The sequence below is a fragment of the Parasteatoda tepidariorum genome, chromosome 3 (assembly GCF_982258835.1).
Source record: "Parasteatoda tepidariorum strain Cologne lab strain chromosome 3, Ptep-v5.0, whole genome shotgun sequence".
Taxonomy (NCBI): Eukaryota; Metazoa; Arthropoda; class Arachnida; order Araneae; family Theridiidae; genus Parasteatoda; species Parasteatoda tepidariorum.
The window spans coordinates 51,513,730-51,537,639 of record NC_141757.1 but is presented as its reverse complement, the minus strand read 5'-3'; the positions used below and the strand labels follow the sequence as shown (position 1 = coordinate 51,537,639).

Sequence of the window (23,910 nt, the reverse complement as noted above, 5' to 3'; positions counted from 1 at the left end):
CTGTAAAAATAATTTTAAGAAAATTATTACTTTCCGAGTATTTATTTATTGTTACAAATACATATGCAGGCTTGTGTGTTCATTATAAGGTACGATTTAATATAAGCCCTTGTCAAGTGGAAGAACAGATTGTCCAAATTAGAGAAAGACGGTACAAAGATGCATCTATTGTAACGTGGAAGTAGCGGGTTTTAATCCCTCTGTGTTGAAGGATATTTGTTTGCTATGTCTTTCTCTATCTTGTTTCACCTGTATTTTAACTTGGTAAGGGTATATAAGCTAAGCTTTGTACTGATCACACAAGTTTTCGTATTTCGGGCCTAACTCTAAATAAAGAAACTTAAATGTATAAGTTTAAGGTTGCGATAGGATTGGAACCAGCAACCTCTGCGATCAAATTTTAGGTTGATTGAAAAGCCTTACTGCGTAACAGTTAAGCTACTGATTTAGTTTAGCCTGGACCAGACATTTGTACATTTACAAATGCACATTTTTCATAGTTTTAAGGGTTAGTAGATGTCTACTTCTAGTTTAAGTTGAGAAAAAAAAACAGTTAACCGATAAGAAACAAAGTTAAGTATTTACTAAATAAAATAGAGGTTTTTGTTGTTGTTGTTAATTTACGTCGCACTGGAGCTGCACAATGGGCTATTGGCGACGGTCTGGGAAACAGCCCGGAGGATGATCCGAAGACATGCCATCACAATTTTGATCCTCTGCGGAGGGGATGGCACCCCCGCTTCGGTAGCCCGACGACCTGCGCGCGAAGTCGAGCACTTTACGGTAGCACAGTTTAACGAGGACCAATACCGCACACCCTCGGTACCTACGCAGACTGATCCAAGTGGTCACCCACCCGCACACTGACCGTAGCCAGTGATGCTTGACTTCGGTGATCTTGTGGGAACCGTGTCTTAACGATCAGTCCACTGCGGGACATTGAGGTTTTTAAACAAAACTAAACTTCGATTAAAATTACTTACTTTTGGAAAAAATTTAATTTTTCCACATTTACTAATAAACAGCAACGTAATAAAACTCATATTTTATTGATAATTTTAATAAAACGTTTTAATAAAAAATTATCGTGCTGCTTAGTGTTCCCATAGAATTAGAAACACAGTTAATTTTAATATATTCTTGCAGTTTTGACCATAATTTTTTTCTCATTGTGTTAAATACAGTTTTTTTTCCACTTATTTTGATTAAAATTAATTCAAAGTAATGAAAAGAAAGTAAGAAAAATATGTTTAATAAAAATTTTGTGCCAAAGGATTAAACGCGCAATTTATCAAAAATAAAAAACTCACCAAAGATCTACAACAAATTATGTTAAGTTTGAGTTGGCAGTTATTATGATCACCATTCATGCAACGAAAAGTTTCTTAAAATAATAAGAGGACGAGGGGTATCCAATGTTAATTTGTAATAACGACTTAATTGGGATCCAATGTTTTCTTCTCTATATAAAGAATAGACTCAAGGAGAATCTAGTATATATTATTTGTAGAATAGAATGACCTAATAGACCTACATAGAATGACAAAATTTGTATCGAAGAATAGACTCATTGGGATACAATATTTTTAATAAAGAATACATTCTATGGGTAACTCGAATTATACAATAATTACACAAATTGTAATGATTAAGATGATTTTTATTCCATCGTGGTTCAGTGGTAAAAGTAAACTGAAACTTAAGAAGTGCAGAAAAAAAATAATTAACAAATTTTTTTGCGCTCAGCGCCATCTGGTATTATAAATCCTCAACACTCCCCACTTGAGCTCCTCCGAGTTCACTAAAATTTTAAACATAAAAATTAGACAAAAATAACATAAACATATTAAGCAAATAACATTTAAATGCAAATAAATTTGAAATGAGATGCAAATATTCACTTGAAAGAAGAAAAAAAAAACATCAACTATTAAAGTTTATCATTGTTCATTTCAGTCATTGAGTTCTAAAGGATAAATAAGTTGTACTGGGCGTTTATATTCGCCGTTGGATTTGCGAATAAGGCAAGATCTTACAAGTCCATCACACCCTTGAAATACTTTTGTTATAATGGGTGTCAATATATTTGTATAAAGATAGATTCTAAGGTTCATTATGCAAAAAATTGAGGAATAACTTAAATGTTTGGAAGTAAAATTATAATTTTCGTATGAATTAGACATTCTTTAACCTTATTTTTGCCTGTATTCTATAGACTCTAACTTATATCGAATTTCTTTCAACAAAAATGCTACGGTAATTAATCATATTAAATTAAAATAAGTCATTTTTCTATAAAATACTTTATTCTATTTTCTCTGCAAATTTAATTTAAATTTAATGAAGATTTTTGAATACTCTTGTTTTTTTAAGTTACAATTTTTTTTAATTTCAATTGAAAGCTACTCAAAATGAAAAATTTAGCTATAAATTTTTTTTAAATATCCACATTTCAAACAAATGATATTTCCTTTTTTTTTCTATTCTTGACCCTGTTTTTTTTTTCTTTTGTTACCTGCACATCCAATATTTTTAGATATTTTTATCATCTTTGATTTCTATGAGTAGAATTTTTATTCCGGCATCTCTTTGATATCTGAAGACATTTTTGGAGCAATACTGGAGAAGTATCTGACAACTTCCTCTATATCGTGATAGATTTGCGTGACATTTTTTGTCGTGGATTCAAAATCTTGGAAGGGGTACGTTTCAACAAGGGCGTATCCCCATTTGTACTTTACTTCCACTTGAAGTTAATCGTAATCTTCACGATGTTTTACTTTATATTTAGAAAGTGCTAAGTCCCATAATAGATGAAATGATGGAAAACTCGATCATGGGATTTGTGTTGTTGTCTAAAGGTTGTTGAACTTCTTTGTCTGATGACTTTAGATTTGCTTAATTTTCATATAAATGATAAATTTAGTTTTAAGTAGAGAGTTCTTAGAGTTTTTAATACACTCTCAAAAAATCAGTTCAATATTAAACCATGATATCTGCATCTTGAATTAAAATACAGGGTAAATTTACAGCAATCTTGATAAGGTGTTTAATTGAACCATGATTTCATTCAAATGGAAACATACTATTGTGTTGCTAAATTTATGAATTACAATAATATGGTTCAAAATAAAACAGTATTAAAGCTGCAGCAAATGCGAATCATAATTTGCTGCAAATTTAGTTAGGTCTTCAATTGAGCTATGTTTCTATTCAAATGTTAACACTGTATTGCACATTCATATTTATGAATAGCGTTAATATGGTTACGATTATATGGTACATTATTAAGGTTGCCGCAAATACGAACCATCATTTGCTGTAACCTCAATAGCGTGTTCAATTGAAGCATGTTTCAACGGTAACATGGAATTATGTAGTCAAATTTAGGAATTACAATAATATGGTTCAACATAGTACAATATTAATGTTGAAGCAAATACGAGCCATAACTAGCTGTAACCTTAATAAACTTTTCAATTGAACCATGTTTCTATTAAAATTGAACATACTATTTTGTAGTCAAATATATGAATTTCTATTATATGGTACAACGTACATACGATTATATCGTAAGTATATGGTACATTATATGGTACATTTACATTAAGGGTTTGTTCAGATACATATTATGATTGTATCAAATTGGAACTATAATTATAGCAATGAACTTACTCTTACTGTACGCGTGCAAAGGAAAAAAATCCATATAAATTCAACAAAATTACAAGAGAAAATATTGTATTTAGCCAGCATTGTATAAACAGTATGCTTACAGCTTTTCTAAAATGTTTGATTATTTATACGTGTTTGTTTTTAATTTACAAATGTACTTTGCCCTCTTACACCTGTAAGCCTCATGTTATACTATGTAGAGCATGAGGAGCTGTCTGTATTTTATAAATATTTTTGTGCTCTTTAACGTTATTTGCCTTAGTTTGTATTTTAGCACAAAGGTCGCTCACTTGTGTATTTATGAGGAATTGTGTTATAAATTTAAATTAAAGAAATAGAAGATGAAACTTCGTAGTATGAACACTCTGTCAACTCTAAGATTAATTAAGTTTAGCTAATGTCTAGCAGATAGCATAAAAACTAATATTTTATCCTCTCTATCCTTTTATACTAGGTAAATTTTGAACTTTTGAAAAATTTATTTTTAATTCGAAATGATACCTATTGAATAATACTTTCCAAATCCACTGCCATAAGTCGTGGAAGAATGACATAAAATACCGGGTTAAGAAAATAGAATCTGCAGCGAGTTCGTTGAATGAGTGTAATATGCTATTAAAAATAGCAATTTAAATAATATGTAACTATTTTAGTTAGGGCAATTCTGTACAACCTCGAAACTTTATCCACTACGAAAAATTTATATTTATTTTTTCGTCCCATAATTAAATTGGAATTTTTTTAAGTAAATAAATTTAGTTAAATAACTAAATTTATTTATTTAAATAATAAGAATGAAGGGCTTTAAATAATCCCCCTTTAATCAATTAATATACAATTATGAATGCACTAAAATGTAAAATAGAATCTGTTGAAAGAAATAATGAAAAGTACTGAGAAAATAAAACACAACGCTTTTTTACTCCAATTATCATATGAATTTATTTTAACAACAACAAGCAAAATTAGGTTGACAGTTAATAACTTTCAATTTTATAAATAAGAATTTAATAAGGATTCAAAATGGATTCAGAAGATTGAGACGTGTGTTGAAGTTAATTTACGGTGCCATACTATAAATTATTTCCAGGTGAAAGATAAGTCAGTTCTTAAAATGTCATTGACATCGGGCAAACAGAAGACTATTTTCGTAATTTTTTTTTTAATTTAGCGCACACGTAGATAAGTATCTCTCAATAAATTCTTCGTGAATGCGAGTTTTTCCTGATACTTTAATCAAGAAGATGCATAGTACTTTACATACTACAGTACCGTAAAATATCCTCAGTGGTAGATGGGTCATGCGTTAGAGTCTTCTTGCCATCAGGCTAACCGTGGAAGGTTTTATTCTTCATGACGCAGAGCGGGTTAGTTCCATCAAAACGTCATTCACTAAGGTGAATTCCTCCCAATACGTAATTCAGGAGTTCTCTTGTCTTCTGAATTGGGTTCAAAATTGCATTGGTGATCATAAACTCAAAATTGGGTCGTGTGTTTAACAACTGTTATGAAATATAAAAATGAAATAAAACATGAATAATTATAAAACAATAAACGTTTACGAAATTCGGTACATATTCCATATATATAAATTCCGATGTGCTATATTTAATATGAAAGTTCTTTTTACTAAATAAGTTTAACTTAAGCATTAAAAGTTTTCATCGGAAGTTCGTTATTCATCTATTATGAATGTATTCTTATAATTGTCACACCCTAATTTTGCCCTCGTCTCTCACATCACATTTAATAAGGAACTACTTAACCACGTACTTGTGTAGTCACGCACATCTCCAAAGAACTCTTTACCAAAAAAAGAAAAAGAAAAAAAAGAACATGTCAAGAAAAATAGGAACACTCAGAGTCAATAGGGTTTTGGGGTGCGGGCCATCATTTCCAGAAAACAGTTTTATAAGTTACTAAGCCAAGCAAGCATGTCAAAACCAACATCTCTTCCTAAAGTAAGTTATAGTAAAATTATTTATGCAAAATTTTCCTATTTACTTGTTAACTAACACGTGAATATGAATAGAAGACATACAGTGAACTTAATAATTTTCGTTTAGGTTAAGATAAAAAATTCTATGATAAATAAATGGTGCTGATTTTTCTCAATAGATATTTTTAATTTACCATTTTTCAATTTTTTTTTAAAAAGCTTCAAATCTTATTTTGTTTAAATAATTTTAAACATATATAAGTTGATGGTTCTTTTTTATTCAACGTTGAAGGCTCTTTATAGTAAGTTAATTATAGTAGTTCGAAATAATATTGAACAAATTATGATTTAAACACAATTTTATAGAATTTTTTTAAATTTTGAAAAATTTATTTATTAAAATTTGTTTTGTTTTTGTAAAATTTGAAATAATAAAAAATTTTTTGGGGCACTCTTTTCTGATAATCTTACATTAAAACATTTATGGGACTGAGACTTATTTATAAAAATAAATTCATTTAACTTATTAACTGAAATTAATTTTCTTTTTAAAACAATTTTTTGGCGGAGAGGAAGATACATGGAAATCTTCTAAAATTTTATCTACTATAAAAAATTATCCTCATCCAGATTTATTTATAAAACCCGGATTTATTTATAAGTTCCAGATTTATTTATAAATTCCGGATTTATTTATTCACAGAGAATTTATTGATATTAACTAAACTCGATGAAAAATGATCAAACGCATGTAAAAAGCAGAAGAAAAAATAGCTCCCAAGAGTCAGCCTCTCTTCTAGGCCCTACGCTAACCTTTACTGCTACCCAAATTTGTGTATAAAAATATAAAAAAAATACCTTTCCATTTTAATTTTTTATTTTCCGAAGTTGTCAACAGATGGCCGTACAAGTAAGTGGAAAAATAGTTTCCCATCTAATTTAATAGACATTAAAAAATTAATGAGTTTGGTGGAAAGTATATTTCTCACAGATTTATAAAAGGTTAATAAATGAATCTTGATGTAATTTTTTGTTATTTTATAAATGTGGGAAAAGTAAAAGAGAAGTTTTAAACTAACTTTAATTTTTTAGAATAAAAATAAATTTCAATAGCCATTTTCATAAAAAAATATTTTAAAACATGACCTTATAAAACATATTATCAGCGATTTATTTGAAGTTTTTCATAATTTAAACGCTTTTGGAAAATTTCCTTTCACCAGATCATTTAAATAATTAAAACTTTTATTAGTTTAATAAATCAACTTTTGTTGCCATTCTTTCTCAATTGACATATTATTTCGAAGTTAACTGACCTTTATTTTTAAATTTATTAAAATATTCATGGATCCTTCTACTTAAAACGACTGTTTCCAGGCGGAAGTGATCCCCTCTGCAGAGGATCAAAATTGTGATGGCATGTCTTCGGATCATCCTCAGGGATGTTTCCCAGACCGTCGCCAATAGCCCATTGTGCAGCTCTAGTGCAACGTAAATGAACTACAACAACAACAACAACCAGGCGGAAGTGATTTAAAATTGGGATTTGCTATGACAACCCATAACACCAAAAGTATTTTGTAACTCAAAGAAATATATGTTTAAAGTTATATTGCCATACTGTTACAAATTATTACGGTTTTTTACCACATAAATTAGCCAATTTTTGTCCAATCGACATGAAATTTTGACACAATAATCCAGAATAAACCTATTTTCAGATTATGCACTAAAAATCTCTTTTTTTTTGCAAACTTTCCAGTCGATATAACCTCCTTGTAACGTTTTCAACAGAAAAAGCAAAATCTAATTTCTTTCTGAAAAAAATAAAATCCCCTTCTAAAGTGTATGTCAGTATTTTAGGGATTCACCTTTGCAGTTTATTACGTAAAATAATGCCATTCCATTTCATGAAGCATATTCGTTTAAAAGTCCAATTGCCTTTAACCTCTCTGGGATGGGCAAGCCATATCATTCTCATTCGTTCAAGCCCATTCATACGAAATCAGAATCAAGATGGGGGAAAATATTAAGTGGTAGCTTAAATATGGGCTGATTTATTTTTGCTTTCACTTTAATTCTAAGATATCTAATTAATGTTAGTTAAAAGTGAAACGGTAAATTTTTTATTTGAACTAATTGGTGGAGAATTTAAATAAATCAAATTACCACTACCCCTCCTACAAATAAACTGCTCAAGAAATAGTTAAGCTACCACTTTTATCTTTTTTACAGTTGCGGAGGTTGGTAAGATGTTTTTGGAACACAGGCTACTGATATTGTCAACCTTCATCTATACAAACATATCTCCAGAGAAAATCAAGTTACCATGTCTTATATACTAGTGGTAAATGGGAATTGAATAATTGTGGTGGTAGTTACGCCACAATACTCTTCCCTCAGAATTTTATCTGCCATAGAATTAGATAAACGGATACCACTAGTTCATTAGTTTTCTGTTTTGAAAGAGGCCAGGAGAGCTGTATTAAGATCACCAGCTTTGAGGTCGTGAGAGCTGTATTAAGATCACTGTTATGGGCGTGATTACTCCTGTGCTGCAATTAGCGGTCAAGTGTATACGGGTCCCCGTTGTGTGTGATCGAGACTGAGTAGCAACAGGGTGAGGAGGGTAATGTCACAGTCACAAATAGCAAGTCAACTGTTCACTATGTTTCATTCATTAAACTGGGTGTTTTCATATAGAGGTGTGCGTTTCTGTCAAGGTTGGCGTGTTAATATCACGTCCGTAAGTCACTATTTGTGGAGGATGGTTTGATGTGAAATGAAAAAAGTGATAAGATAGTTCAGTTAAACAAGTTTAACAATATTTTTAAAACAATGACGAAAATATGTAAATTGAAAAGACAGAGAGAATAGCATAGGCTATCCTTGAATGCGAGAGCATGTCTAATTCTCATTGGTTTATGAAAAGAGTGTGAGGGGAAAAGATATACTCTATTGGCCGATTAAACTGTAAAAGTTTTTTGATAGAAAATATTCAAGTAGGGATAATTCCCAACGCTACACCGTAATTCAGAGATTAAGAGTGCATATATGTTTCGATCGTCTCGAAGAGGTTAAAGTTTAATTACATTTTTAACACAAGACTCACAATTCTATTTCCATTTCTAGAAAAAAATATTTAAATGATGTTTAACACCATTTTTAAGACAGCTTCTGTTAAAAGCATATACGTCATTTCACAGAATCATGTGTTACAAAATGACTTCAAAGAAGCATATTATCCATTTTCAAAAATGAATTCTGTAAGGAGCATATATGTGTCACTTTACAGAAGCCCCTATGTCATTTTATGGCAGAAGCACATAAGTCATTTTACAGAATGACTTCTATAAGAAGTATATATGTAAATTTTTATTTTATATAACGACTTCTATAAGAACATATGTCATTTTATTGAATGATTTCTGTAGTAAGTGCATTTACCATTTTACAGAATGATAAATAATATTTTACAGAATGATTTCTGTAAGAAGAATGTATGCCTAACTTTTTACAGCACGACTCCTGTAAGAAATATGTATGTATCATTTTATATTGTATGTAACGATTCCTGCGGGAAGTATATATGATATTTTATCGAATGGCTACTACGGAAATTATTAATCTCCAAAAAACACAAATACAAGTTTCTTCAGTTAACGTCTAATCTGTATCTGGTGATATTAATTAAACATTAAATTATATCTCAAAAATGAAATAGAAACTGGTGAAACTGGTGAATCTTTACTACCCTTTTTAACTTACATCACATATTCAAATAAACAAATAAAGAAATGATTTATTGAGGAAATAACACATGAGATCGCGTGAAACTCTTTCTTCCTGCATCCCCAAATAAAAACTTCACGTTTACCATCACATACCTTATAACCCACTCCAGAAATAAATACGGAATAGCTTCCCATATTCTTTTTTTACGATTCACAATCCTTTACGTAGAATAAAATTTTTGATTACTTTTTTCGAAAAGAAAAAAATTAGCTACCTTCAGCTTCCGAAATAATATAGCTGAACACTAAATCAACGCGGAAGCCACGTAGAAGTTAATCACAGCAGTTGAATACGTGTGTGCATACACATAATAAAGTATTCGAAGGCACTGACCACAAGTACGAAGATTAAAGTCCGTTGACCTCCCAGACGCTGTATTGTACGTGACTGAATTACCGCAATTATGTTCTTTTTAGGGGAAGAGATCCCCTTCCTTGCCCTTTATGATGTTAACTACGTTAATCAGTTTCTTTGCTTTGTTTCGAACAGAATTTGCTGAAGAGTTTATTGATCGTTTGGTTATTGTATAAGATTTAGTGGTAAACGATGTAACGAATTGTGAATGATTTTTATTGCTCATTTTTTTACTGGTTAGTTAAAAAGAAGAGTAACTACAGAAAGGGAATTTTTATTGCTAGAAAAAATTTTATAACTGTAAATCTGAAGATTTGCGTGTTATTTTTTGAAGGGTTGATAATAATATTTGAAAAGTTACAACTCCAAATTTATTTCAAATGCTAAAATTTATGATATAAATACTTACATTTTAATTTCTTTTATGTTTAAAATCCATCAAATGTTTTCCTTTTTTTCACTAATCTTATTCTTCGCCTGAATAAGACGAATAGTAAGCAGTTCGCATTTATTTTAATTTTTATAATGGAATGAAAGAATTAGTGATTAAAGCAATGTATAGTCAATACATTGCTTGATCCTTATAATTATTACGTGTTACTCGATCATCATATGGTCATACATTGCATGTCAACCAATTCTTATGTGTAACGACTTCAAAAATTTTAAAATGTAATTTATCTGAATCTACTTAATAATACCCTTCTTCTTCAAATGCGAATTATACTATAGGTTTCAAGTTATCTATTTGATTAAACAAGGTTAAGCTTTTTTTATTTGATAGTCCTGTAATTTTTTATATATATTTCACTGGCTGTTCTTTACATAAATTTCAAAAACTTATATTTTACTTTGATGAAAATAAATTTCAAATGATTCCAAGAATATTTTAAAGGCAAAATTGGTTCGCAAGAAACTGCTTTTTTTCAACTGCATTCCATTTTTTGCTTTCACTCAAAAATTTATATTTTTAAATACTATTTTTATTTAGTGTATAAGCGTGATTAGTTCTTTAGACTTATTTAATGACATAATTTATTACATTTGAAGATGTTGAACTTTTTTTTTCCAAAAGAGGGCAAAGAGAGAAAAGAAAACATTTTAGGCTAAATAAGATTTGAGGATGGTAACATATGTAAATTATTTTGCCCTCTCCGTATTCGATCGGTTGAGTCGATTTCTAATATTCTTCCTGATGGCTGCTCTGCAAATTTCAGCAACATTGCAATGGATGCTTTGCACTGATATAGCAAGCGTTACTCTTCAAGAAAAATCTGCTACATCCTCTGACATTCTGAAAAATTCCGGATCAAATTACGTTATAAAGTGAAGGCATTTTGAATGCATCTTTCGTAAAATCCATTTTTACCGTAAACTATTACGCCGTAATTTTTACAGTAATATGTATTTAATTAGCGTGATTCAGTGGTTTTACGGTAATTATCACTATAAAAATTACAGTTTATAATTTTTGTGTTCCATAACTTGTTCCAGTAAAAATGGATTTCTTGGTAAAAAGTACCGACTTTGAGTGCTGGTATTTTTTACTGTAATTTTATTCGAAATTTTTTACATGGTACTAAACCCCCAATTCTCAAAAAATATTTTTTTTTTTAAAAAAAAAGGTGGAATTTTTTGGCGTCCCTCCACCAAGTTTTGAAAAATTATTAAATAAAAGCTTATAAACATTACAGTTCACCATACAGTCCAGGTTGAGCCAGTTTTTTCCGATGTACCAAGAAGTTGGTTATCTGCAATTCCATTTACATTGCAAAAAATTCCAGATCAAATTCAGGTATAAAATACCGCCACTTTGGGGGCATCATCTGTAAAATCTGTTTTACCGCAAAATATTATACCGTAATTTTTACAGTAATATTTATTTAATTAAAGTGATTCAGTGATTTTACAGGTAATTTTTATCACTGTAAAAATTACGGTACATCAGATTTTTTTCCTTCGTATCATTTTTCTGTAAAAAAAGGAATTATACAGTAAAAATTGCCGGCACACTGACTTTTACCGTAATTTGATCCGAATTTTTTTTAAATGTATCTCAATCCAGGTCTTCCTCTTTTTCTGCTCTTATAATGGATCATTAATGGAATGCGGGTTTGATAATCGATTTAATTATCGTTTAATGGAGATGATTCTGTGATGGTTTAAGTACACCGTATAAAAAAATAACTACCCCATGAGAAATTAGGAAAAGCAGCATTCATTGGAAATGGGTTTATGATACAGTAGAAATGTTTGTCTTATTATTAATTGAGTGTGGTCACGTGGCCGCTAACATAAGCCAACATATTTGTTTTAACATTTTGAATGATCAAGTTTTGTCTTTCTGTTAATATCTTCATGATAAGTGATGAGACCTCGTTTTATTTCAAGATCACATCAGAAAAATTCATCGAGCTGAAAGTATTTTGGATTTGTCTTTAAGAATACTCACATATTTTGGTTAACCTGTAAAACTGAGGACATGTTGGGACAGTGGGTAAAATGCCAAAATCAGCAGCAACGCAATTTGCTGGATTTGAGCGATCAAATTCGCAACAAATAGTTAAAATTGGATACGAAACCTATAAAACATTGTAAACTCACATCCTGACCGAATCCAGGCAAGGTGGTTATCAGGCAAAAGCGGAGTCATACAGAATTAAATTATGCTTATAATTTTTATAATATATCTGGGGGGTTAATAATTTTAATTTTTTGTTTTTATCCCTATTTCTACAGGATGAAAAAGTATCAGGTAAAATTACATTATTTTAAGACATTTCTGGTAAAAGATAAAAGCTAGTTAATAAAACCAAAATATATAATTTATTATATTATAAATATTTCCAAATTATAATTTTTACATTTAGTAAAAAATACCAAACTGAAAAGTAGCTTTAACTGAATAAGAAGTTTTTATGTGACGTGCTCTAAAACTGATAAAATTACCAAATTTTACCACTTTTGCCATATTTTATCACACATTATAAAACAATATTTTATTGTTAATTATACCAAAATCACTACCAAAACTCTTCGGTCAATTTTACCATATTTTGGTAGTTTTGACCATGCTTTTTTTTTTCTCAATGTAGTGTAATTTTTAAACAGATTAAAATATTTAATTTTAATGATTTTCATTAAATAAAGAAATCAGTATAAAAATTTCGAATCAAGAATTCGTAAATAAGACTTCAGGGTTTAAAAATTTGAGTTATAATATCTCCAATATGTTCAAAATACCACAGAATTGCCATAAACCGTCATTTAATTCATTGCTTTATGTGTAAATATTACGAATTTATTGTAACTATTTTAAGTTTCCTTTTAATAATAATGTCTTTATTTTTTAATTCAAAACATGCTGCGCTACCTCCAAAACAATAAACAATAATTTAATATTAAACTCCATTCATATTTAAATGTAAAAAATATAAGTGTTTCTATCACGCATTACAAAAGAATATCATATCACCTACTTTAGATAATTACTAGTTTAATTCATCGAATCAGAAGGAAAAAACAATTTATCAGTAAAACTGCCTTACATTGTATGAGAAAGTAGTGAATCGATTCCAAAATGAAAACAAGGAAAAAATTGTTGATTATTTCAGAAAATAGAGTTTTTTTCGTTGAAGATAATTACAAAATTAGCATATTTTTCAAATTAACTACTGAAAGCAGCTAACTTTTTTCAGTTTGAAGTCAATTTACATCAATAATAAAAATTTGCTGTTACAGACATTTCGAAGAATCATAACAAAAATTAGCATAACATTTCCATTTTTGAAACCACACTGCAAAAAAATGCTTTATTATAATTATTATTGAAAAAGCTGTATAGATATTGAACGTAAGTTAGCTTATTATGTACCGATTATAGATTTCCAGTAAAATAAAGCATTTTCCCCACGAACATACGAGAATTTTAAACATTTCTCTTAGTGACTATAATTATAACTTTATTTCATTATTTCTTAAAGTCAACAGCAAATATATATTGATTTTTATTAAATAAAAGATTATCGAATCTAATTTAATTGTATAAAGTTGTTTATTGTTACTCTATTACTTTTTAAACTTTGTTACTTATTAAAATTCTTTAGCAGCATCTTATTTAATAATAATAATAATATGTAGTATCTCAGAATTGAGTATTTTTCTCACAAACATGCAATCTTTCGAATCTTATAAATTTCGCTCATTTACTCTAATTAAACTTTTATTCCTTCTACCATTATGAAAAGTTAACTGCAAAAAATTGCTTATTTTATTGTATCGATATATATAATAAAATAAAGAATTTGTGTATGTGTCTGCATACCGGATTGAGGATAAACGGTAGGCTTTAAGAATACGAAATTAAACATGTAGCTGAATGCGAACTTTTTACGTAGACTGATTTTCGATTTTTAATCAGATTTTTAAATTCGAAGACATTTAAGAAATGTAATTTTCTCATTGGCTGAGAGGAAGCCATTGTTTCAAATAAGCCATAGACGATTCAGCTTTGTCAAATATTTTAAAGATAACACCAGTGGTGTTTGTTAACTTATAAAATAAACAAAGCTGCTTATTGTGCGTTATTATTTGAAAGTGCCTATTATGGGTTGGAGATTATGGAACAACCCATATATTTAGATAATAAAATTAGGTTTAGTTTTTAAAAAAACTATTTTTGTATAAAAAATTTAAAAGAATTCAGTAGAAAATTAGGAACTTGATGGATGATAACAAGCAGAGGAAATAGCCTTCAGTATAATCAAAGTGGACTATAAAAGATATTAGAGGTATAAAAACTGGTTTATTAAATATTATTTAAGAGAAAAAAATTATCGAAGCTATCTGAAAGGAACTGAGTCAGCAGTTTTACAGCTTGGCTACTGCGATCAGGGGGCTGATCCCTCATTATATAATATATAAAAAATTGCGCAATATTCATTTATTAATTATTTTTCAATTAAATTTTAACTATATGTAATATTATTTTTTAAATAATTTGCATTTTCAAAATGATTTTGTTTTCGAAAATAATATTTAATTGTTGCATTAGCCATTTTCGGGAAACAACTGGTTCATCATTACAACGAACTTTTATTATGAAAATTTAAAAACTGTTTCACTATTCATAAACAATTTAAAGTAATTTAATTTAATCCGTATACTGATTCCATAGCATTTGTTACAGAAAATATGAGTATAAAATTCGCCTGTACATACTTTTAACATTAGGGACAACAACCTTAAATAAAAAAGAAAACGATCGAAGTTCATAAATGCTGACGTCGTCAAGCGCCATTTTTGATTTCAGGTTGGAAGAATTCCAAGTGCATGAAGATGAAGGGCGTTGATCTTAAATTTTGCGGGAATGGAAATCATCCCAATAAATGAATCACTGATGAATAATTTTAGAACAGACTGTACAATAAAAATCTTGCTGTCACACATATTATGCAACCGTTAGAATTGTTTATTTGTTGAATGCAAAACGTCAAAATTTCAACAATTGAATACCACCTGATGCATACCTTGTACTTACGATTGCGCATTAGAGAAAACGTATTTGTGACAGGTTCAAAAATTTGAATTTTGTTTGTGAGAACAAAGAGTCTTGCTTGAATAATTTCTTAAAATGTGCTAAGGCTTATATAAATAACGAGAATACGACTCGTTACTACGTTCTTACAAAAATTAGCAATTTACAAATTTTAAACTCGTTTCTTTTTCCGAGACAAGATTTTCATTTTAAAAATGGTATTTTTATTAATTTAAGTATAATTTTTTTGAATATTTTATTTTATATTAAATTGAATCATATAATTGTGTTTCCCTCGAAAGATTAGTACTTGTTCCGTCTGAGAGCATGTTACAAATTATTTTTTTTAAAATGTGCACTATTTTTTCATTTATCCAATTTTTGTCACCTAAATTCTATGTTTGAAAATGACAGGAATCTTAAAAAAAAATTTCGACCGAAACTTCTCAATGCACGAAAACTCGTCTTTTTTAAATGCCACACAATTAGTTTTCTGTTCATTTCATTACAAATTTTTCAGCAAACAAATTATGAATATTTTCAAATTTATAAATACTTATGAAAAATTTAATCGAGTTTCCGAAAATATAAATATATATATATAAAATCCAAAAACTTACCCATGTATATAAAATAGATGCTGAAAGAATCGGTGTAAGGTCTCGTAGAACAATTTTATTCCTAGCAATTCTTGTAGTTTTTATTTTGCTAAAATAGAGCTGAACAAGGAAGACATAAATGGAAAACAACTTCACTCCCAAAAAATAAGAAATTTTTATTTGGGGAAACTACCTACATCTATGAATAAAGCTTTAAAAATCTCAAATTAATTATAAACATTTTTTACGTAAAATGTAGTTTAATTAATTTCCTAAAAACGTGAGAATAATTAAATTTTATTTAAATTTTAATTATTTCTTTTGTAAAATAAATATTTTGACGTGAAGAAAATTTTAAAAAAAAAAACATTATTATAGCTCTCTGGTTGATGCATGGGATTTCAAAATTGAACAAATCGTGATGCTCGCGAAGTAAAATATTCAGAAAAAAAAAATTTATATTTTAACACCGTATAATACGTGTTCCGTAATCACATGTTATTATAGTTAAAAATGAAATTTATGGCTTGCTAAATATGAAATCACAGAACGTATTAGGGTCGTGTTTAGGCGAGGAGAAAGCAATAAACTCTATTCAAATGCGGCAGATCACTATTGAGGAAGGCGAAATGAAGAGCATCTTAACTAGTTTGACTATTTTGTGAAGCTTGGAGGTATTTCTAATAATCAACTCCCGCCTGTTTCTTCAAGCAGCTTTTAGTGTCTTAAAACCTGTTTTTCTCAATAGTGATTCTTCAATTTACTATAGTGTTTTTGCTTTTCCCTCACTTAAATATTAATTTGCAACAAATAATAACTGCATATATTTTTAACTACCGTTTTTACAAGGATTCTAAATATCAAGGGCAGTGATCGCAGAACACTCTGGACATCTGTGGTTTTTAAGGGAAAAAAGTTGCTATTATTTTCAGGCTTAAGAAAAGATTAAATTTAAAATGCTTCTTTTATTGTAAATATTTTAACAACTCCCAGCTTTGCTATTTTTAGTCGATTCTGAGTTTGATAATTGAGTAGTTCCTGATTGATTTTAGAGTTGTCATTTCAAAAGTGTGAGCAATTTACCTCAAAAATTTGTACTCTTAGAGATTTAAAACAACTAAGTTCTGAAGAAAGTTATTTTCAAAGTTCTGCAAAAAATACTATGTTTGTTGTTGGTTTCATTTTATTTTACTTCATAACAGACGTGGAACAGCCGACCCAATTCTGAGTTTTCGACCATTACTGTTCAAATCCGTAATCTTGTAATTTTGAACCCAACCCAAAAGACAAAGGAATTCTTTGATCAAGCATTGGGGCAAACTAGCCTTCGTCGAGAATTTTTTGAGGGAACTAATTCGCAATAGCGTTACATTGAAAGAAAAACCATGAAAACCTCCCACGGTTAGCCAGGTGGCAAGGGGATTCTACCTTATGAACCGTTTACCACTGAGGATATTTTACGTCAGCACTGTGGTCGATGTATGTTTGTTGTTTGGAACTTTCAAACTGATTTCGACTATATTTTGCGGCATGAATTTCAAATAACAAAGCAATCTTTTTTCACTACGAGATTCAACTTAACTCTCAGAAATTCAACAATACTTTTGAGTATACTCAGCCTAGCTACACTTAAACTATTTAGCTGTGTTAAACCCCGGAAAGTACAGTTGAACGAGAAAAACTTTTTGCATATTTGAAATCAACATAACACATAAAGTCAAAATCAGTTTCAAAATTTCCAGCTCAATACAGAAAAAAATAATTATAGATCTGTGGTTCGTCAGTTCATCAGACGAAAACATAGCTAAAATATGGTTAGCACCACACTGAAATCATAAATTTGTCAAGCGTGGGATTGAGTAAAACTGGGAACCAGTTTCATTGCCTGATGGAGCTTTTGGAGATTTAATAGCTTTCAATTCCTCCCTGTTTCTTTCGTCAATCAAGTTGATTATAATGTGTTCAATCTCATCTATCCGAGAAGTTATTAGATAAATTTCGAAAGTATTTTTTTTCCTTGCTTAAATATTAATTCGCTACCTCTAATATCTATACTTTTTTTGACAATATATATATATATATATATATATATATATATATATATATATATATATATATATATATATATATACGGTGTCATTATAAATAGCCATGCAGAGCGGCTTTAGATTAAAAATTTAGCTAACCTCTGTTCTGCATCACTTGCGCAAACTATTTTCAGGTAAAGAAGGTTCAATTTGCCACTAAATTATAATGAATGTGTTTCTTTAAATTCGACATAATCTAAGTAAAATTTTAAAATTGAAAGAAATAACTAATATTGGTACGATTACAATACTTCTTTTTATTTACTGTATCGCTGGTTGTTAGATGAGTCATACCAAATGATTGGAAATTTGACTTTCTAACTACATTTTAAACAAAGGAATGTAAAGAGTCAAATTGGCTACATCACATTGCAAAGTTGCCAAGATACGATGTTCTACACTTTCTGTTTTCACTGAAAAGAGAATGACGACAATAATCGATAGTTAAGTAACGATAGCTATCACGAGTGTTGTTACTCAAAAATTTTTACCAAGTTGACCTTAAATTTAAGTATTTTTATGAATCTAATAAATTTTCTTTATGGACAAATCTTTTTAAATGAAATATGATATTTATTATTGTTATTATTTTATTTTAACTGAAAGCAACGTTATTAATAACAGAATGATATAAATACATAAATACAAACAATGATATCAAATTTATGTATCGAAAATTGAATGTCTGTCCCATATAGATTCCTAGTTCGTTCGACCGAGAACGATGAATACTGATAGTTCGAAGGTCACTGTCGCCATTACAACATTCTTACTTCGTAATATTTATTCTTATTCGTCATTTATAAAAATTATATGGCAAACGATTCCGTTCTTCATAAAATCTTTTTAAAACGATAGTCTTGTTTTCTACCTTATAGCTTTCATTGAAAAATGAGCGTTCTATTGTATCAAATTATTTTTTATTCGTTATGTCAACTCAATCCAATGATCAACGGGAACGTGGTATCATAGGCAGCGACTACGTCATTAAATTAGTATTGCTGAATTTATATGAAGACATCTGTTTATTTTGTTTATAATTAAAGCTTTTAAAACGTGATCCTATAAAACTAATTAATTTAAAATAAACTAATTAATTTAAAATAAAATATTATTCGTTGTGTCAACTCAATCCAATGATCAACGGGAACGTGGTATAATAGGCAGACTACGTCACTAAATTAGTATTCCTGAATTTATATGAAGCCATCTGTTTATTTTGTTTATAATTAAAGCTTTTTAGACGTGATCCTATAAAACTAATTAATTTAAAATAAACGGTACTTGTTTATTTTATATTATAACCGTCATTGAGCAGCCGATCAATTTAGAGTTTACGACTACCAATGTTCAACTTCGTAACCTTGTAATTTTGAACCCAATTCAGAAGACATTCAGAAATCAATTTTTAAAATTAAAAAAAATTTAAAAGAAAACACTTTTTGAAATTAAAAATGTTACTAAATACAAGTGAAACCACTATTATTCAAATAACCTTCTATCTTAAGATAAAATAGAAGAAGAAAAAAAACAATACTTCTTAGCTTTATTACATCGGTTAACATATCTCCATACTGACAATTTTCCCTATGGTGAAATGTGACCCAGTAACTGTTGGGCGTAATGATACAGTTTCTTCGCAATCTGCAGTACTCCTCAACAGTATAGTTAATGAAGAGAAAATGGGATATAAAGTACCTAATGAAAATAGTCCTCGAAGATGTAATTAAAAGTAAACTTTTAGATACTTTATGATGAAGTATTTTTTTAGTTATAAAAGCAATGAAAATATGTTTAAAAAATCACCATTTTTCACTAAAACGAAAAAGTCGTCTCTATTATTTGTAAAACAAAATGCATTTTGATATCAATATACAACAACTTTTTAAAAATTAAATTATGTTTCCTTAGATTTGTATTCTGATTAGTAAACTTATATATTTTCTGTTCTTTACAGAGCTGGAAAAAGACGAACAATTCGTTGACGCCAAATCTACGTAAACTGCCACCACGCAGACCAGAAGAAGATGAAATGCCAACATCAGATGAAGCTGACCCTGCCTGGACATCAGTACAATCACAATTAATTCCTTGCCCATTATGTACTCGAACATTCTTTCCAGAGAGATTACCTGTGCACAGAAGGGTCTGCAAAGGCAAATCTAGCCCGCGTCCCTTAAAAAGAGCTTCTTCAATGAGAGAGCAATCGGCTTCATCCAGAAATGGGGTAAAATTCTAAATGTTTAGTTCCGTTTCATTAAATATATAGAAACAAATTTCGATTCAATTGAAAACAAATCTTCAAATTTGTCCAAAATAATTAAAAAAAACGATTGAACTGAATAACTTTTGATCTAACAATTGGATTTTTACATACTAAGACGCAATCTCTGTTTCAAGGGAAACGCTAATGAATAAACATATTTCTTTCTACTTATTCTGATTTCTGACTCACAAAATATCAGAATGAACTGGGAAAAAAAGAAAGATTAAACTAAATAACTTTTGATCTAACAATTGGATTTTTACATACTAAGACACAATCTCCTGTGTTTCAAGGGAAAAGCTAATGAATAAACAAATTTTTTGTTTTTATTCTGACTCTCAAAATATCAAATTGAACTGAAAAAAAAGAAAGATTGAACTAAATAACTTTTGATCTAACAATCGGTTTTTTACATACTAAGAATTAATCTCTGTGTTTCAAGGGAAACACTAATGAATAAACATATTTCTTTCTACTTATTCTGATTTCTGACTCACAAAATATCACATTGAACTGAAAAAAAAAAGATTGAACTGAATAACTTTTTACATACTTTTCTTTCAAGGGAAGGCAATTTTTTTTTCAAGGGAAACGCTAATGAATAAGCATATTTCTTTCTATTTATTCTGATTTCTGACTCTCAAAATATCAGATTGAACTGAAAAAAAAAAGATTGAACTGAATAACTTTTGATCAAACAATTGGATTTTTACACACTAAGACGCAATTTCTTTTTCAAGGGAAACTCTAATGAATAAACTTATTTTTTTCTACTTATTCTGATTTCTGACTCTCAAAATATCAGATTGAACTGAAAAAAAAGATTGAGCTGAATAACTTTTGATCTAACAATTGGATTTTTACATACTAAGACACAATCTCTGTGTTTCAAGGGAAAAGCTAATGAATAAACAAATTTTTTGTTTTTATTCTGACTCTCAAAATATCAAATTGAACTGAAAAAAAAGAAAGATTGAACTAAATAACTTTTGATCTAACAATTGGATTTTTACATACTAAGACGCAATCTCTGTTTCAAGGGAAACACTAATGAATAAACATATTTCTTTCTACTTATTCTGATTTCTGACTCACAAAATATCAGATTGAACTGAAAAAAAAAAAAGATTGAACTGAATAACTTTTTACATACTAAGACGCAATTTCTTTTTCAAGGGAAACGCTAATGAATAAGCATATTTCTTTCTATTTATTCTGATTTCTGACTCTCAAAATATCAGATTGAACTGAAAAAAAAAGATTGAACTGAATAACTTTTGATCTAACAATTGGATTTTTACCTACTAAGACGAAATCTCTGTGTTTAAAGGGAAAAGCTAAGGAATAAACATACTTTTTCCTACTTATTCTGATTCTCAAAATATCAGATTGAACTGGAAAAAAAAGATTGAACTATGTAACTTTTGATCTAACAATTGGATTTTTACATACTAAGACGTAATCTCTGTGTTTCAAGGGAAACTCTAATGAATAAACACATTTTTTTCTACTTATTCTGATTTCTGACTCTCAAAATATCAGATTGAACTGGGGGAAAAAAGAAGATTGAACTGACTAACTTTTGATCTAACAATTGGATTTTTACATACGAAGACTGCGTTTCAAGGGAAACGCTAATGAATAAACATTTTTTTTCCCTACCTATTCTGATTCCTGACTCTCAAAATATCAGGGGTCGACACATTTCGGAAACGTATTGGTTAGGGGAGAGGTTGAGCGATTGAATGTCAAATTCAAAATAGTTTGGATAGTACTCGGAAAAATGTGAATAAAAAAAATTGAGACTTTTTTTAATTGTTTTACTGCTTGGAAATATTTTAGATGATTTTATTTCAAATTTTGGAATCGAAAATTACATAAAAAGATGCAAGTTTAGAAAAAATGAAAAATTTCCTATTAATTAAAAATTTTATTTCAAATTGGTATACAAAAATACATAGTTTAACACAGCTCAGAAATATGATTTATAATTCAAAATAATTTCAATCATTGTTAAAAACCGATTATTAAATTTAAAGAAAACTACTTCAAAACATGCAACGTTTATTAATTTATTTTTAATACATTGAATAGTATATAAAAAAAAACGGAACATTAGAATAGTTGTAATGTAATTATCAGATTTTCGTATAGCAACATAGAACATTAAAATAATTAAATTGTTTGTTGAAAGATTATAGAAAAAATTTTAAATGTGATGCAATTTGTTTATGCTACAGCCTAAGAAAAGATTTTAAAAAATTCATATAATTAAAAAAAAATTTTTCGACAACCACTTAAGTTAAGGTAGAATTTTATATTCGCTTCAAGTTTTATAATTTCACTATAGTTTTGGCACGCAAACAGAATTACTCAAAAAGTGAATATCCAACTAGCAGCTTAATCCAGCATATATTATTTTTTAGATTAGCCGCTTTTTGATCAATATTACAGCCCTAATTAAAAATGTAAGGGAACGAATTATTTTGTACTATATATCTTTTGAAAAATCTTTTTAAACGTAGAAAATTGTATTGTTTTCCAAATGGCGAATAATGTTCTCTTTGGCTAAGCTTTCCAACTATTGTTTTTTTTTTTTAAAGCCTAAGCCTTGCTATCATGTATTTTGTAGGAGGAGCAAAGAGCAGCAGTTTATGTACCCTGTTATATCTGTGGTCGCAGTTATGGTTCTTGGGTGATATCAATGCACGAACAGCAATGTCTAAGAAAATGGAGAAGGGAAAATGACAAACTACCAGATGATGAGCAACAAGAAGAGCCCCAAAGAGATTCAGATGGATCTCCAGGTGAGAAATAACTGTTAAAGTACGAAATAAAACAAAATAAAAATTTTCTTCAATGTTACAGAATTTTTCAGCTGTAATAAATCCTCACTACAAATAAATTCAATGAAATTAACTAATTTACACCAATTAATGTTTTATCTCTTTGACGTAGTCAGTGTCTCTTTTATATACTTTTTCAGATGCACTAATTACAAGCGAAAATATATTTTGGTATTTTTTAACTATAAAAAACAGTAATAGTTACTAAAAATAATGTTAGATTAGAGGCATTATATTTGTACTAAAATATAAAAACTCAAAAAAGAAAATTGAAAAAAAATTTTTTTTTCATTCTTATTCAAAAATTTACCAATTGATTTTGTAGATTAAAGAAGTTTTAATAATGAATAACTGTTTCTTTCAGATCTAAATAACTGCAAATTTGAAAAATTGTTTCAAAGTGGCCATGTTCGGAAGAAGTTTACATTTAACGCAAAAAGAAACACCGGTGTCCCGTGCTATATTTCATCACCAAAAAATTGTTAAGATGCTAAAATACAATATTTTTCACTTATTTCGATCTAAATTAATACAAAATAACGAAAAAAATAGGAAAAATATACTTAGTAAAAATTCTGCGTTAATTATTGTATATATTGTTTAATTTATTGTCACAGTTTGAAGCTAGGAATTTTTTTAGCATCTTTTATAAAATAATTCTTAAAGCATCTATCTCAACAGCAAATAGAACTATAAGGCTTTCTCCACCTAAGAGTAAATATTTGCATAAATTTTAAGTAAATACATACATAAATTTAAAAATAATTTTCTTCAAATTTTTAATAATTCATTATAAATTAAAAATCAAATGTA

General features: G+C 28.8%; 1 protein-coding gene across 1 annotated transcript in view; it reads left to right on the top strand.

The window, feature by feature from the left end:
* The window catches only part of LOC107438753 (uncharacterized), a 73,386-nt gene that overhangs the window by 49,048 nt on the left and 428 nt on the right, over positions 1-23,910 (top strand). Inside the window, exons 3-4 of the mRNA XM_016051111.3 lie at positions 19,943-20,212; positions 22,884-23,058. Of these exons, the coding sequence (XP_015906597.3) occupies positions 19,943-20,212; positions 22,884-23,058 (445 nt within the window). The remainder of the gene's footprint in view (positions 1-19,942; positions 20,213-22,883; positions 23,059-23,910) is intronic.